Source organism: Periplaneta americana, chromosome 12 (assembly GCF_040183065.1).
Source record: "Periplaneta americana isolate PAMFEO1 chromosome 12, P.americana_PAMFEO1_priV1, whole genome shotgun sequence".
Classification (NCBI taxonomy): Eukaryota; Metazoa; Arthropoda; class Insecta; order Blattodea; family Blattidae; genus Periplaneta; species Periplaneta americana.
The window spans coordinates 148,361,769-148,380,318 of NC_091128.1; the positions used below are offsets into that span (position 1 = coordinate 148,361,769).

At 38.6% G+C, this 18,550-nt stretch overlaps 1 protein-coding gene across 16 annotated transcripts in view; it reads right to left on the reverse strand.

The window, feature by feature from the left end:
- Positions 1 to 18,550, reverse strand: part of LOC138710978 (NAD kinase-like) — a 242,643-nt gene that overhangs the window by 26,215 nt on the left and 197,878 nt on the right. For all 16 annotated transcript variants that reach the window (XM_069842229.1, XM_069842218.1, XM_069842219.1 and 13 more), the window contains 4 exons: positions 14,665 to 14,794; positions 11,386 to 11,580; positions 9,988 to 10,090; positions 1,307 to 1,504 (listed from right to left, as the gene is read on the reverse strand). In XM_069842229.1, the coding sequence (XP_069698330.1) occupies positions 1,307 to 1,504; positions 9,988 to 10,090; positions 11,386 to 11,580; positions 14,665 to 14,794 (626 nt within the window). The remainder of the gene's footprint in view (positions 1 to 1,306; positions 1,505 to 9,987; positions 10,091 to 11,385; positions 11,581 to 14,664; positions 14,795 to 18,550) is intronic.

Genomic DNA, 18,550 nt, shown 5'->3' on the forward strand with positions numbered 1-18,550 from the left:
AGGTCATAAGAGAACATAAGCTAGTTGTATTCAAGTCTGCCACTGGTTGCCAAATATCACGAAATCTTGACGTAACAGAAATGCAACCCGCACACCACAATCTCAAATAGAGGGGTGGAGTGTCTCCTCAGGTAATGCATGTTTTGTGTTTAAGTACACAATCACTATCGTTGATATAAGACACGACACCGGCATTATAAATTCAATTCGCAGAAGCGCGATAAACAAAAACATCTGACGACTCGCGATGAGAATTATTCGTAATCACCAAGAATTATCCGAATACAAAAATCACACTGTGACAAAATCGATTATTATCTGTCACAGAAATTTTTCCGGAGCTATCACTTGTGTCGCGACACAGCTTCTGGCGATCACTGAAGTACGCCACTGGCTGACTATAGGTTACGTCACTCATCTACTGGGTGTTCATTTCAAAGTTTGTCATGACGTCACTGTTGATGGGTCAGCGATTTTCAGCCGACCCGGATGGCTCAAGCGGTAGGGGCACGGCATGTCTCTATTGCTTGATCCGAAGGGTTGTGGGTTCGAGTCCCGCCTCGGGCATGGGTGTTGTGTTTGTGTTAGTGAAAGGAAAACAAAGGAAAAACGAAAACAGAAAACAAAAAGAGAACTTTGGTAAACGGCCACTGGCCGGTCTAAATTTAGAAAAAAAAAAAATTTGAGGCGAGTTTCAGCTTTTGTGTCAGAGAAGTTGCCTATTAATCAAGGCGTTCAATCTGAACTTGAGAACGTGTATGGTATAACTTGAACGTCGTAGTAACAGATGGCGGTCTGTACGGTCTGTGTGCTACCATAACCTCTTTCGAACTGTGTTTTGCGCGGCCAAGTCGTACGCAGGGTATTTGTTATCATCGGTTGCGTATGGCAACATTCCACAATACAAATCAAATGCTCCGTGTCCATGTTCACCGTCGAAGTTAATGTCAACAAACACGTAAGTAATCGTCTTAACCCTCTCCCCATATCCCGACAGTAAGAAAAAACTCACCTCAGTACGTGTTCCGAAACAGTTCACATTCCTGCCACTACCGGCGATACCGTACGTATCGGTAAGTACTCTTCTGAATGAACGCCGTACTTGCTAGGCAACTTTTCTGGCAGATAAGTAATACACCTCTGCGGAAGTGTAGGAAGATTGAATTCTCTAGACTAGATTAGCCACGTGACGGCATACAGCGAGCCATGACACACTTTGAACTGAACACCCGGTATTGCAGTTCGCAGAAGATACACACAGCCTTCCCTGGTGTAGACACTCATTTGATTGCAATGATCCACTCACCGTCACCCTGAACGGAAGTGATGTGCTTGCCATCGAGGAAAAGGTCGATGTTGGACAGGTACGGGGAAGGACCTCGGTCGATGACCACCTCGTTGAGCACCAGGAGGTTGGTGGGCGGCTTGGACGACTTGTTCACCTCCTCGTTCTTCCTCATGATGATGCAGCGCAGACGACTCCGCAGCGTCAGTGCCGCATGGCCTGCAGCAATAAATCACCATCACAATGGAGCAAGAAAGACACACACCAAGTCTGAGTGCAAGGCATTAGGTGTAGTCCGATAAAGGTACGGTCACACGTCGCTACTTTTACAGCGATGCAGTACAAAAAACTGCGCAACTCTTGTACTGCGACGTGTGAACAACGGTGCAACCCGAAAAGTAGCGGCTGCCGAACCTGCTGCTCGCTACTTTTCCATGCTGCGCGCAGCTTAAAAGTAGCGACGTGTGAACAGGGTTCTCAGTGTTGCAGCCGCAGCATTTTTGATATCGGTTTTGTTGAAACTTTTGCTGCGGTTGCGGCCAGTGTCGCCACGCAAATGTGCCAATGATACTTTTATTGTTTGGATGTATTTTAATGTTAGATGTGATGAAAATAAATTATTTGTAACAGTTATTAAATGCACAACACAGTCTGAGCATATTTGCTGACGATATAATTCACTTTTTTAATTTTCTGTAGTGTAGTTTCAAACAGGCCGGTTGTTCTGTATGGTTGTGAAACTTGGACTCTCACTTTGAGAGAGGAACAGAGATTAAGGGTCTTTGAGAATAAGGTTCTTAGGAAAATATTTGGGGTTAAGAGGGATGAAGTTACAGGAGAATGGAGAAAGTTACACAACGTAGAGCTGCACGCATTGTATTCTTCACCTGACATAATTAGGAACATTAAATCCAGACGTTTGCGATGGGCAGGGCATGTAGCACGTATGGGCGAATCCTGAAATGCATACAGAGTGTTAGTTGGGAGGCCGGAGGGAAAAAGACCTTTGGGGAGGCCGAGACGTAGATGGAAAGATAATATTAAAATGGATTTGAGGGAGGTGGGATATGATGATAGAGACTGGATTAATCTTCCTCAGGATAGGGATCAATGGCGGGCTTATGTGAGGGCGGCAATGAACCTCCGGGTTCCTTAAAAGCCAATAAGTAAGTAAGTAAGTAAGTAGTTTCAAACAGGAGGGTTGCCAACATTGATTACGTGAATATTCTGTTGGTTATCATTTAAGTATATAGGCGTTTTTAAAAGCTTTATAGTAAAAATAATGCCAATTTCTGAATACTAGTTAGGACAGAAAAGCAAATAATAAATAAGTAAGCTTTCGCATGAGTTTCTTAATAATGCGAACATAACCACAAAATGTATATTGAGAAGTCAACACGGAGATGGAAACCTGCAGCATGACTGCGGCTGCAAAAGTAGCGCCTTGTGTGTGAACAGACTCGCAATCTCAAGTTGCAACTTTTGCTGCACTCGGGTTGCGCAGCACGAAAAGAAGCGTGCAGTGCGCTACTTTTGGCTTACGTGTGAACACGACAGCAACTTTTGCAGCCGCAGTACAAAAGTTGCGCAGCAACCAGACGTGTGACCATACCTTAAGTTAGTGAAAATGCTAATATGAAACATAGTTGGCCTATATAGGCCCATCCTACCAGATGAGCAGAATCACGTCTGTGCAGGTTTGTTCTGAAGGTAATAACATATTATCATCAATATTAGAGTCTGTCACTACACTCATTCTTTTCGGAGTTATCTCGAATAATACTAAGATTGTATGAAACGTCATCTTTTAGTCCTTGGTTTGTCAGCACCATTTTCAATAAAATTTTAATATGGTCACATTTTTGCGTAATAATAACGACAGGTAACTGTCTTTTAATTGAAACATGCCTTGCAATAAGACAACAGCAAATTTAATTCGATTCGGTGTCTGACACACTCCCATTGTCGCACGGTCCCATTCACATGATTGATGCGCGTTGGTTACGAGCACATTTTTTACTGACTTGAATTATATTTCTGAATTACTGTATATCACATCACGAATCATGTATCACATATCATATAGCATGTATCATATAATATAATTATCATGTACTTATCATATAGCATATCATAAATATATATCGCGTCGCATCATATAATTATCATGTCATGTCACGACCCATCACATAACATCATGTCATATATCATATCACATCATATATCATATCATGTAATATATCTTATTGGATATCATATATCACATCACATAATTTCATTTCATATCATATATATGTATTACATCATATCATAAAATATCATATATATATCATATCGTAACATATAATATATGTCTGTAAAAACAGCTTGTTACGAATCCTTCAAATAAGCCTCGGAATGGGACTGATTCTCTGGAACGACCACAACAAAGGAATAAAGTTTTGAGATTTGGTACTTGGAATGTTACAAGTCTATATAGAACAGGAGGGGTAACATTAGTAGCAAAAGAACTAGCTAGATATAGAATAGACTTTGTGGGAGTACAGGAGGTTAGGTTAGATGGGAACGGCATATCACAAATACGAGATTATTTGTTCTATTATGTGGGAGGAAACGATAATCACCAATTAGGAACAGGATTCTTTATCACCTGACATAATTAGTAACATTAAATCCAGACGTTTGCGATGGGCAGGGCATGTAGCACGTAAGAGAGAATCAAGAAATACATATAGAATGTTAGTTGGGAGGCCGGAGGGAAAAAGACTTTAGGGAGGCCGAGACGTAGATGGGAAGATAATATTAAAATGGATTTGAGGGAGGTGGGATATGATGATAGAGAATGGATTAATCTTGCTCAGGATAGGGACCAATGGCGGGCTTATGTGAGGGCGGCAATGATCCTCCGGGTTCCTTAAAAGCCAGTAAGTAAGTAAGTAAGTAAGTAAGTACTATGGAAGCAGCGATGTTCATCAGGAGCTCTTCCAAGGTGTGGGGGTTGTTTTTTTAATTTTTGTTTGTTTATTTTTTTAGTTTATTTATACACGCTTTAACAACTGCATGTAAATTTGCAATCCGGCATTTGACTGAGGGAAACCATGAAAAATCCCAGTCAGATTGATCGGCAACGGAGTTTGAACCCAGGACCTTCCGAATGCAAATCTCAAACGCTACGCAATATTCAACTGCAAGCTCCTCGCTAAGATAAGATAATAACTGCCTCCCATTGGAGGTAGCCCAGAAGGACTCAGTATACTCTCCTACATGAATTTTACAATTTTTAAATGTTTACATAAATTTTGTAGAAAGAAAATTAAAATAAACATATATGAATATAAAGTGAATAAAAAAATTGAAGAGAGTGAATATGATGACTCAGAATTTGGCAAGAGCGTTTCAAAACTGAAGTCATGATGTCAGCAGTAAGTATCTGTGGTAGTTCAAAAGTCTTCCTGAAGCTTTCAAAGAACTTGGGAATCACACCACGAGCTCCAATAAGAAGACCAATCACCTCAATGTTTTCAAGCTGGTATTTTGCTTTGAAGTAATCAACTGTTGGCAGATAAATGTTGATCTTTTCTTTATTGACATCCTCCGGCTGGCTACTCCCCATTTCAATCCTTATGGTAGGATCAATTATATATCCTTTCTTGGTAGTCTGAGAATACGCTATGATGTCAATACGTCTAGAGGAGCCATTAGTAGCAAGGCAAAAAAACTTCCTCTCCTACTATCCAAGACTTTTTTCTTAAAGCAGTTGCAATTAAGGATCGAACATGATGGTGTCTGGCATTTCGGAGGAGTAAACCTCTGTTACACTGACCTTGGACGTGGGCAAGGGTTTCAGTCTCCGGGCAGCCATGTATGCACCGGGATCCGTCCAAAGAGCGACCAGGTACTCCTCTAACTGCTGCTAAATTGGCATTCATTTTGAGGCAGGTTACCCATTCAAATGTAGATAGTCCAGACTTATTAAAAATCCAGGCGTTGGCTTTAGGTACTTGGCTGTACAATTTACACCGCTGCCTCTTCCAGGCATTACTTTCCATGATTCGAATTCTGCATTTCTTAATTCCTTTCTTAATTTCCTAGTCACAGATTTACGAAGTTCAACTCGACAAGGGAGACTTACAAAACAAAACAACCGACTGATACTTGGTTACTATGACGTACACATATGGCGCAGATATTATATTACGACTACGAACAAAATATACACATAGTTATATACTCTTCAATGTGCGGTCTTCTTTTAAACTGAACGCAATGTATAATTATCTTTGTAAGTATGTTGACAAATCAACTCCTAAACAAATACAGTTGAGGGCGGAGAGGAAAATTATCATCCCTGGTTGGGATATGCAGCGAAAGGGCAGATCATAGGGAAACATCTTCCTCTCCCCTATAAATCGTAAACTAATAAAAATATTATTCTTAATATTATATAACATTTTAATTCCATTTCTTTTACGTCTTATATGGCAATTACACTTCATTAATTTAATATACATGATTCAAATCACATATTTATACCGGTAGCAACTGTATCTGAACCTTAATAGGCAAAATTTTATTAATAGTAGGCTATTTCCAAAGCCAGATAACTGCAGCTACAAATTATTTCAAGAGTGAACAAAACCGTTCACGGAAATATTTTTAAATTAACCTCAAATTTCGGACTCATTATTTTATCCATTTTTATCCGTGCATTGAAATAGATATCTTAAAATTAACCGAAACTTTAAATGTCTAGTTTTGAAAGAACCGAAAATATTATTTCTCTTGTTTTGTCATTTCCTAGTTCACATACATTTTTAACTTGTTCCTTAAAACATAGTCAACAATAAATTTAATAGTAAGACGATAAGTCATTGTAATAAAAAGATGCCAAATAATTAACATTTTAAATGTAGCCTTCTCGTATTCAATATTAGTTATTTTACGAGTATTTGCACAAAGTTGTGCAAACATTAGTGGAAGAGTTGTGTGACAAACTGATAAGCTACACCCACAATAAAGTGCTTGTACTTTGTAATACCTGTCAGATAAAACACGTAAACGTTTACTCGAGACGACCTGTAACACATGTACTGTATTATGCATTTACGACTACGAAACATCAGGAAGTTCCACAACATTTATTTACACGTATTCTTACGCCCCAGGCCTTTCATCTCAAGTATTCAATTTGGCATGTACAGTGTGTTCTTTGAAAAATACAACTATTGCAGAACACAGTCCGAGCCGTAGCTGCGTGGTTTACAGCGTAATTTCTTGCACTATACTTAAGGAATGAGAGCCGGGTCGAATCTTCATAGATAAATTTTATTATGAAATGTTGTTCAGTGTATGGTACTGGTGATCACCCAGCATCGTAATGAATTTGGGAAGCTATACATACATGAACATACATACATATAAAGTGTTCTGTTATGGGGCAGGTCTTTCACTGCAAACCCAACATTCTCCATTCTTTTTTTTTTTTTTGCTTTCCTTTTAGTCTCCGCATATGATCCATATATCTTAATGTCGTCTGTCATCTGATATCTTCTTCTGCCTGACTCAATCAATTTCTCTCTTTCTTTCTGATGGGAAGCTGTAAGTGCGAAATTCGGTTTTGCAAGGCAGCTGGGGGAATAACTTGCTAACCACACCCTACTGGTTGGAAATTCGCTCACTTTTGCTAATACAGGGACATAATTTTATTTTTACTTCAATTTTTATTGTATCTGAGTTTTTTAATGTACTTCACTCCCACCCCCTCTACTGGTAAACTTCCAACCGTTCTCCACATAGAACCGAGGCCGCGTATGCAGTACTGAGTTAGTGAGTATAGTACGTTCTACAAATAGGTTCGCGTTTTCCAGTGACGAAAGAGCTTTCAATATATTGAATCATATTTTCGCACAGGTACTGTCCGTTTGCCTACGTCGCATCCCGGTTTCCCCCACCTGCTTCTGTTCGCCCCTCTGTAAAGTCTAGTAGCTGGGCTGTCTTAGCTCTTTTCTGAAAACATTAATTTCTGTTAGGAATTGGACGTTTAAAATAACTTAAATAGAAGGGCCTCGTTAAGTAATTAACTGTCATGTGATTTCCCCTCCCCCTTTCTACGACCCTGCGACAAAACCACTTGGACGGACAGTAGATAGCATTTCTGAGTAATTTTATCTTTTCGGATCGGGCAGAAGTGAAGATTGAATTTACAGTACGTAAGGTACTCTTTTATAGAGTAGGTACAGGATTATTTCAACATGGGTTACTCCTACGAAGGACGCAACTGGTAATTGGAATTAGATGCAATAGTCTATAGTGCGATAATATGCACAAAAGAACTGAAGCCTGTATCGAAATGAACGGCCAACATTTTAAAAAAATATGTTTAAATATTCATATTATGATTATTTTTCAATTTAACTTCATTCTCTATATTGTACGCTAATGTGCTGTAACACTACAATATACACTGCATAATGAATACGTCCGAATGGATAGCTCAATTCGTGAGTAAAAACACTAAGTGTTAATACAGTACTGTATTTTGATTAAACAAAAACCTAATGAAAATTATCAAACTCAAAATCGCGGTATTTCCTAGTTTACATAAACGGATGAACTACTTTTCTTCCCTCCTATACCTAGTAAATTGATTTGTATTTTACGCCAGTATCATCGAACTCCAGTCTTGGAAGGGGGAGCAAGCGGTGTTTCCGGTTCTAGACCTTTAATCCAAAGATATAGCCAGGTTAATATTAAAAATGTTAGTAAAAATAAAATGATGTCCCTGTACATATGGACATTAGGACAGAAGACACCAGTCGGCTGATGGGCTTTGACCCTCCATGGACATTAGCAGAGTTAGCTCTGCGGTAGGGCATGTGCCTGCAGACTAGCCGGCTCGGGTTCGATTCCCGGAAGGGCAAGAGATTTTCGTTTAAAATTTCTACCTCAGGACTAGGAGAGGAGGAGGTGCACATATTCTAATTACTAGACTGTGCACGAATATGTCTGAGTTAAATCCCAAATCTCTCCGCAGTGTATATGAAGAGAAGGCATGTCACTGTTGATAGTGATTCGTCCGTCGGACGGGGACGTTAAGCCTGAGCCTAGCCATTGATGCTATTCGACAGGAGTATACTATGTGACGGCACCGGGTTTCCCTTTCTCCATCATCATCTTCCTCACCCATTCCATATACTACACTTACACGAACACTTACACATACACTCGCCCTAGTACACGACATAACTCTTCAAGCTATACAACATGCACAGTGTGACCTACCGAAGTGGTGTGCAACTTGAAAATGAGTCACAGTGTCTTGCCATCTGTCCGCAATATGCGGAACCCGAATCACGTGAGTAGGCATTCGATACACACATTATAATGCTTTTTACGCGATTTAGTTCATACGTCTCAGAATCTTCACGGCTACAATATTTTGTCTGGGTGCATGTAATATTTAAATTACCATAACTAACAGCGACTGAGTCTTAACAATACAACTAGGCAACGTTGTGTTGTTGTGGCCGGCTAAAAAGCAGAGCTGCCCATAAATTAAGTCGCATGAACAGGAGTATAGTACCAAACATTTAATAAAGAATGGTTTGATAAATATACACAGGGAAGAACTATATTTCCACCAAATATAGGTACTTTAACGGAACAACTGGATAATACCCACGGCAGAGCAATGTCGATAGTCGACGTTACTCGCTGGCCACTAGTCACCGGGCCATACCGAGCCGTGCCAAACAAAACACAATCGAAATGGTGGTAGTAAAATTCGCGACTATATTCTTAAATAATTCACTGCATTAGTCAAGTGCAAGACTTCTGGCTTCTGTTGCATTCAAACAATTATAAAATACGATAATTTGGTCCAGGGAGCATCCGTTTTTGATGCAAAGATAATTTGTTTGGCTTGTTTCTTAAATAAAATTACGAAATGGCGTTCCTGTGCTTAACATTTAATAAAAAAAGAAATATAGCAAAACTGTTTTGTCCCGAGACTCTCATCTAAGTCACGTAATCTACTTCAATATATTTGCGCAAATATATCTTGTAGCTAACAGTGGTGCTATATCTCAGTAATGTTCAGAACGAAGGAGGTAGAGAGAGAAAATAAACAAATTTCTCCCTCCAACGACGCCACACATCAACGTCGTGTTCTTATGTTGGCGAGATTGTGTATTTACTTAAATCTGGTGCTAAACGTAACGGCACGGTTCAAAGATACCGTGGGAATTCTCCAGTTTAGCGACTTTTTTAACTTTATAAAGATCGTTGCCGCTAATCGTTCAGCAGTGAATACTGAGAAATTTCATTTCTGTAAAAATACAGTTTTGAAAGCCTTTTACAGTTAAACTTAAGTCGAACTTCTATAACTCAATTTTTTCGATAACTCGAAGCATTATTAGTTTCCGGAATCACTTCGAGATATCGAAGTTTGACTGTAATTAATAAAATGATGAAATAAAACACATGCAGAGGGTGAAGTTTTGCTGTAGTTTTGTTCGTAATATCTGTTACGCAATGCTAAGAAAACCTATCACCTTTTCTGTGGGTACCACAGAGAATGAAACGTCCCTGAAGCCAGTATGGAGTTTAAAAACATTGAGCACAACTGTCTACACAAAACACGTAACAGAATGAACTGTAATACATTTCAATACACTGGGGAAAAATATATACAATTTCTGTACCTTCCAACACGTTTGTGACTTGTTCTTGGAAGTTATCGAACTCAAACGGTGTCAGGAACCCCAAGGAACCAAGATGAAACGCCATCACAGGGGGGACGGATTGCTGGGAAATGAACACAATAAAACTCCAGTTAGTAAGTTTCAATTAACGAAAACACATGGCACTGTAAATTACAATAAATTATCATACACACCTCCAAGTTCATGTTTATCACAGTCTACAGTAGTATATACAGTCACGAAGCTTGAGTTGTGAGGGTGCTAGGAACAATAGACTGTGCCGGTACTATTTCGCATTGTCTGTAATGAGGCGATATTAGTGATCCTAGCAACTATCTATGCAGACATATTTACTACATATTGAGCTTCATGACTGTATATACTAGACTGTGTGTTTATCATGATTTGTGTTGTTACTCATTGTAGACTTTAAACTGTTATTATTTTATTTTAAAAGTTAAGATATTCAGTAGGCTACATTTTATTGTAAAAATAAATATTAATAATGAAAGAAATTAAATTAATGATGTAATCGATGGCAAGTTAAGAGTGTTTGAGAATAAGGTTCTAAGGAAAATATTTGGGGCTAAGAGGGATGAAGTTACAGGAGAATGGAGAAAGTTGCACAACACAGAACTGCACGCATTGTATTCTATACCTGACATAATTAGGAACATTAAATCCAGACGTTTGAGATGGGCAGGGCATGTAGCACGTATGGGCGAATCCAGAAATGCATATATGTGTTATTCGGGAGGCCGGATTTAAGGGAGGTGGGATATGATGATAGAGAATGGACTAATCTTGCTCAGGATAGGGACCGATGGCGGGCTTATGTGAGGGAGGGAATGAACCTCCGGGTTCCTTAAAAGCCAGTAAGTAAGTAAGTATGTAAGTAAGTAATCGATGACAAACCATTTCAAGCTTTGACTTTCCACAACACCGAAAAAAATTGATAAAGATACGCATCGTTTAATACGTAACTATGTTATCTCTGTCATTTGTAAAAATCTTTCCTCACTTTGCTGTAAATATTTCTGAAAATTTGAGTATTTCGAGGTGAATGTTTAACCTAGACGACCTTATTTTGCATTCAGATGAGAAGAGAAGACTCTTTTCGTGAAAATTCTTTTCTTTCTTCACTTCCCACTGCTTCCCTCCTCCTCATAATCATCTAATCCTCCCTCATTCTCGTTCTCCTCCTCGGTATGTAATCCTCCTCTCTTTTCCTGCTCAGATAGAGAGGAGGGAGGGAGGGAGCGAGAGAGAGGTTAGGTAACGAGAAACTCCGAATGGTGTAATGAAAGGCGTATAGGTTATGTAAGAAAATCTCTTCCAAATAACAAGCCGTCATTACTTCCGGCCGTCTAATCCTTTAAATCTGGAGTGAATATGTACCTGGAACAGCAAGCTGGCGTACAGCAGGGTGCCATCTCCCCCCAGGCAGATGATGAAGTCGATCTTGTCTGTGAGGTCGTCCTTGCCATCCCGGAAAGTCATCAGTTTGTCCTTGACGACCATGAAGCCAGGGTTGTTGATGAGCAGGGTGTCGTCCATCACAGTCTGCTCTACAAACACTACCATGTTCTTCTCCTGCAATATGCAATGAGATATTAATTATATATAAATTACATATATTATACTGGGTGTTCAGTTCAAAATGTGTCTTGGCTCGCTGTATGCCGTCATGTGGCTAGCTGATGAGCCTAGAGAATTCAATCTTCCTACACTTCCGCAGCTCAAGTGTATAATCTAAGAGGCAGAGAAGTTGGCTAGCAAGTACGGCGTTCATTCTGAAGAGTACGTGCCGATACGTACGGTAACGCCGGTAGTGGCAGGAATGTAAACTGTTTGGAAATACGTACTGTCGGGATATGGGGAGAGGGTTAAGACGATTACTTACGTATTTGTTGACATTAACTTCGATGGTCAACATGGACACGGAGCATTTGATTTGTGTTGTGGAATGTTACAGTACGCAACCGATGATAACAAATACCCTGCGTACGACTTACCGGCGCAAAACACAGTTCGAAAGAGGTTATGGTAGCACACAGACCGTACAGACCGCCATCTGTTGCTACGACGTTCAAGTTATACCGTACACGTTCTCAAGTTCAGATTGAAGAACGCCTTAAATAATAGGTAACTTCTCTAACATATAAGCTGAAACTCGCTTCAAATCGGTGACCCAACAACAGTGACGTCATGACACACTTTGAAATGAACACCCAGTATTATATATAGTTACTAAAATGTGTCTGGTTTCTAATATTTCGCAATTGACACTCACCCACATCAGCTGACTGGCATGTCGTCAGACTAAGTGCATTAGGGAGCGAAGAAAATTGTAATATCTTTCCATCATTTCACTATTGATGTACAGTGAAACCTCTCATTTACGGACATCGAAGGGACATAACAATCTGTCCGGATCTGGGAGGTGTCCTGTATTGGGAGGGAGACTCCCCATTCTAACAGAAAATTTATAATATGCGTTATGTATCCCTTCATGCTTTAAATGAAATGTATTACTGTAGTTTAATTCTAAATACAGTCTACTGTACTACAGTAAATTCTTTGCAACTTTGAACTACTGTAGATAAGACCGAAAAAGGAAAATACAGTACTGTATCATACAATTTTATTCTAGGTCTACAGTTATGCAGTACTGAAATTTATAGTTTTCAACTTAACCTTTACGTTCAGGTGCCATGTCTCTCGAAACAGAAAAACTGATTGAAGTGAAGAGAATAATCCTACTAATGCCATCATGTGTCGAATACAATTTCACGATCGCGGAAACCTTGAACCCATCAGACAGGTTAAAATTTTATGATTCTGTTTATCCACCCGCTTCCAGGAAGGGGTAGCCGGCTGGGCTAGTGGTAGCCTACGAGACTCTTATTGTCTACTTTCATGTTAAGGAATTTAATTCTCAAAGCTAAATTTTCCATTTTTGTAACACATTAGATCTTTAAATTCAAGTTCTGTCCGCAGTCAGGAGATAAAGCAAGCTTTAGGACTGTCAAACAGCTGTCCGTGTCCGTGTCTGAGAGTGTCCGTAAACGAGAGTTAAATTTGTCATTATTTCTATATTATTTCAGTTGGGACATAAAAATCTGTCCGTATATGAGGAGTGTCCGTATCTTGGGGGTGTCCGTAAGGAAAGTATTCACTGTATTACGATCTTCAACGTACCAGCTAATTATCTTAAAGCTTTGAAGGGCCAAAAGAAAAGGTTCAGAACAGAATTAACAAAATTTCTACATACTACTCATACCTTCTACTCAAGTGCAACTTATAGTTTTGCAAAGGAATTTTAAAATATTATATTTGTTCGGATCATATACAAGTTTCTGCATATTTAAAGGACAAAACTAAAATTCTTTCAATCATTTATTACCATAATACACTGCTCTCAAACTGACCGAGCATATTGGGAATTAAATAAAGGGATTTCCCAAAACACCCTATGAAGTGTTTCATATAAAGCATTATTTATCTCGAAAAGGAAGCGAAAACGAGCAAAATTTTATTAAACTTGTTTGAAATGTCTCAAAGAATAACCCCCCTGAAATTAATGGTATTACTTACGGGTTCACCCTGTATATTTCGCTCGGCACGGTTAATTTTATATGCAAATTCGGCACCCTCATCTTCGTATCAAGGGAAGGTAACGTCATTGGGTGTGGTCACATACGTTACATTAGTTCATGCAGTGATGAATTCAAAGAGTGACCCGGGGGACAATGTCCCCTCTAGAGATTTCAGTCTTTTTAAAGTAAAAGTATAAAATAGTTGTTGAATAGCCTATATTGTAAAATTGTGGACAGTAACATAATAATTTCAAATATCTAATTAGTTTGTGCAGACTTTTCCAGTGCACTTTACACTAAATATCCCAAAAATACAATTTCAGTTATCTAACCTTTTGTTTTCTTTTCTGTTCTTTCTTGTTTGTATTTTAATTAGTTGCATTAAAAGGTACAGACCGATTATTTAGTCCTGACAGCTAAGCGACGCGAAAGAGGGAAAGTAATAGGAGTAGTGGGGAGAGTTCCGGAGTAGAGATAAGGACGAGCGGTCGGTAAAGGAATGCAGTACAGCTTAACTGTACTGGAAACACAACGCTATACTGCATGCGTGATATCCGATCGCTCTGACTGCAGGCGACAGACTAACCTGAATATCCCTTGGCGTAACTTAATGGACTCGCCTGACTCAGGCGCACATTGCCGGCGATTGTCAGGACTAAATAATCATACTGTAGTGTAAAATACACCGTCTCTTTCATCTTCCTGTTAACTCCAGTGGGAGATGATGTGAGGAATAAACATTTAAATGTATTATTTTAAATTAAGTTGTTTCAGAACGGGGGGGGGGGATATTTTATGCACATAATTATACTTTTCGTCAACTGTTGCGTTGCTGGATGCATGGAATAATTAGTTATTTTTTCGTCACTTGGTGTGCTCTAAATGCTTGGAGGAATTACTTATGCTAAGAAAAACAGGCGGAAGAAGATCAAATTGTACATTAGCGCCTCTAACAGGAAAGTCAATGAGTTTCGAATCTTATTATATTTATCTATGCTAGGGACAAGAAACCGAAGCAAAACTAAGAGGAAGGAAATCTGAAGGAGAAAGAGTCGAGGAGCAGCAGGAGGGACAGTACCTCGATGAGCCACTTGACGAGCTGCACGAAGGGCTGCAGCACGGACACGTCGCGCACCTTCTTGATGACGAGCACAGTCAGCGGCGGCTTGTACCACGTCAGGCGCTGGCTCGCCGGGTCCTGGATCGTCCTGCAACAGGCAGCATTCCCTTCCCATTAGTTCACAGCTATTCAATTTTGCCGAGCCCTTCAAAACTAACTGGCTCTTTTTGAACTGGTCTCGACATATACCACGTTTTTAATTTATGCACCTCGGGTACTAATGTGTTAAATTGGAAAAATCATATTAAAGAAATTACCCCCAAACTAAATTCAGCTTGTTTTGCTATTAGAGCTATGCAAAATATAGTAAATATCAATACCTTAAAAACAATATACTTTGCATACTTCCACTCGGTAATGAGTTTTGGAATAATATTCTGGGGAAATTCCACAGGTAGTAACAATATATTTCTATTACAAAAAAGAGTAATTAGAATAATAGTAGGTGCCAAATCTAGAGAATCTTGTAGGACTATTTTCAAAAAACTACAAATAATGCCCATGGCTTGTCAGTATATCTTTTCATTAATAGTCTTCCTCGTATGTAATCGTGAAAACTTTGTAACTAATTCAACAGTTCATAGCATAAATACACGTCAAAAAATGACTTTCATACTCCATCGGCAAGTCTTTCGTGCTATCAAAAAGGAGTGCGTTATATGGCAGTAAAAATTGTTAATAGTCTTCCTATCGATATAAAAAATGAAACTCAAAACATAAGGTTATTTAGGGCCAAATTAAAGAAATACCTAATTTCTCACGCCTTCTATTCTGTAGGTGAACTCATGACATTCAATAACACTTCATAAAATTGATACTAAAACTATGTGTTTTACTAGTAGACTATATTGTAAATCTCGTCTGTATATATATTTCATCTAGACTGTGACTATAAATTAAGACTTTATAATAGTATTAAGTTTTTTGACTTGTTCCATATTCTAGCTGTAAAGCAATGTATGAATACCATGGAATGTTAATAAATACAATACAATACAATACAATACAATACAATACAATACAATACAATACAATACAATACAATACAATACAGAATGCCTATTTGTCTTGTTCATTTAAATTTTTTCTTTTGGCGCCAAATGAAAAATTAATACTATGGGTATGTATTTTTGTAACCTTCTTCATTAAGGTGATACGAATTGTGGCTTCATTTTTTTAAATGACACCATGTAACCTTTTATTCAATGGATTATTTAACCTCTTCAAGGATGTATCAATTGTGATTAATTATTCTGTATAGAACATTGTCACCCCCGTCCACAAGCACCTTGTTTTTTCGGGTATGGCCCAGTAATAGGTCTAATTCATTAATACAATAATTGTAGACTATAATTATCTACGTATATTGTGTTATTTACTAATATTACTGCATTTTTTGTTATGTCTTCACCTGCTGCGTAATAGTGACAGGCATGACTTGCCATTAACATATACTTAGAGGAAAAACGGCTTAAATAGGCCTACCCTTCTGAATGCACTCAATCATTTAAATAAATGTGCATTAATAAATACGAAGACGTCCATATACAATATTAATTTCTAATTCTAAGCATCTCACATTGTAAATTGAAAGAAAATTTAACGACGTACTCAGGTAGATTCAATACACATCGTGTAACCCCGTTACATAATCTTCAATCATACCAGGACTTCCGAATGAAATTATTTTACTTGAATTCAGAGGCGGCTCTACTAACATTGCGCCAGTTAAAGCTCGCCGCATTATTCACCTGTGACCTAAGCACTGAACTCGAATGGATGACAGGTCTCGCATGGAGCACCATTTATTGTCAGACAACCCATTTCCTCCGACGTATCTTTTAGGACAGTGATTTTCAACCGCCGGACCGTGGCCCCGTTCCGGGCCCTAGCATCAATTATTCTGGGACGCCAGATATTCTCCTGGTATTTGTCATTTTAATCTTCTAAGCATTTTTTTACGAATGACTATTTTATATTGGAAATACACCATGTTTCTAAAAAGATGGACCCAATTTCATATGGCTATATTTCCTGAGCTAATAAGTTGTATTTGTATGACCTACAGAACATTTTGAAAGAGGATGTTCTGAAGTTTTTTAATATTACCGCTAGAGCGCTCCTAAGCGCACAGCAGCGTTAGTGGTAAGCAAGATACTTCGCATGGGGACTGAAGACCTGGTGCTTCAGTTCTGGCTACCGAGGTTTTCCTGTTATCACACCTTGTGATTTTTTCCTGTAGGATTCGTGAAAGATGTAGTTAATGCACCACCTCTTCCCACAAATCTGAATCGCCTAAGAAGCCGTATCACAGCTGCGGTGAACTCAGTGGTCAAGACATTCTTCATCGGTTGTGGAATGAATTCAGCTACCGTCTAGATCAGGCCTGCACAAGGTTTGCGCTCCCCGAGCCGGATCACAGCTCATGAGCGGAATGCAGATATTAGCTGCGCTCTGTATAAGGGTGGACTGGAAGAACGGGTGGTATCGTACAAAATATACACAAAATGAAGTACTATTACGAGTGTTTATGAAATTAATTCCCGTTCAGTGTTTGCAAAACTATCTTGGACTATTATTAATTAATAAAGAAATATTTATTTTACAGAAATAATAGAAATTCTATAGCTACTTAAATGTACAATATCATTTTGTTATATTTTTATTTATCAGTACCGGTACATAAAAACGAGGTTTTATGCTGTTGGCAGCTGAAAGGAACAGTAGCCTAGTTACAGATGTTCGATGTCTGCCTTTATTAAAGTTGATTATAGAAAACAGTTGCTCACAAATATAAATGTTGAGCCAAAAATAGCAATCATTTTCACAGCCAGCCTGTGTAGTCGTGGATATTATTGTTAATGTTTAGTCTTGTAAAACTCAACCAGGCTAGTAGTATTATTCAAACGATCTTTAGCTCTTAGGTAACATTGAAGATCAGTAAGTTCGAGCTGTAAATCGTAAAATTTTAAATGCTATGTTCCGTCTTTTAGATTCCTCCATACTGTGCTGTAGCAGTAGGTAAGCAACGTGAAACAGTTACTGAGAATAGGCCTACACGCTGCACTCCACTAGATAACTGAGTGGTCGTTTCCCTCTCCTCTACCTATAGCAAGTCTATGTCATTCTGACGTATCTTCCTCTCCGTTTCGGCGAGCGGTAAACACAGCTCTCCCGCTCTCGTTGAGCGCTGTTTGTGCAGGTATGGTCTAGATGTTATCCGTGCAGCAAGGGCGGGGTACATTGAACATATATCCTAAACTTGAATGTGTGTATAATCAAATGTAATTTACATAACTCAAGTACAACGTATAGTTCAGGAAATATAGCCATATGAAATTGAGTCCATCTTTTAGTATTCTTATGAGAATAATTTTCGTGATTGTGTCGAAAAGCGCAGGTCCAGATCGTCTCTGAACTCTAAATTCTAAAATCTAACTGAATAACATCTATGTAGCAAATGCCTTTGATCAAGCCACTTATTTTTTAATGATCGGAAATGTTTCAGACTTAGAAATCTTTCAACATTCGGGAAAGAGAATACCGCTGTTTATGACAAGTCATACACATTTTCTGCAAGTTGATTACAACAGTGGGCGGCGAATCCTCTATTCTCAAAACTGAACGAAATATCTGCGTTGCAGATGTCAGTGACCAGGTAGCTGGGAATAGAAACAATTTTTTTTTTTCACTTAAATTGAAAATTAAGGCAGTCTCCATGCGGTTTAAATATTAAATTCATTCATTCATTCATTTTATTCCATAGATCTTACATGAGCAATGAAGCTTTAAGATGTGGAACAAGTAAAAATTTTACAATTTTACAATTACAATTTTTACAAAT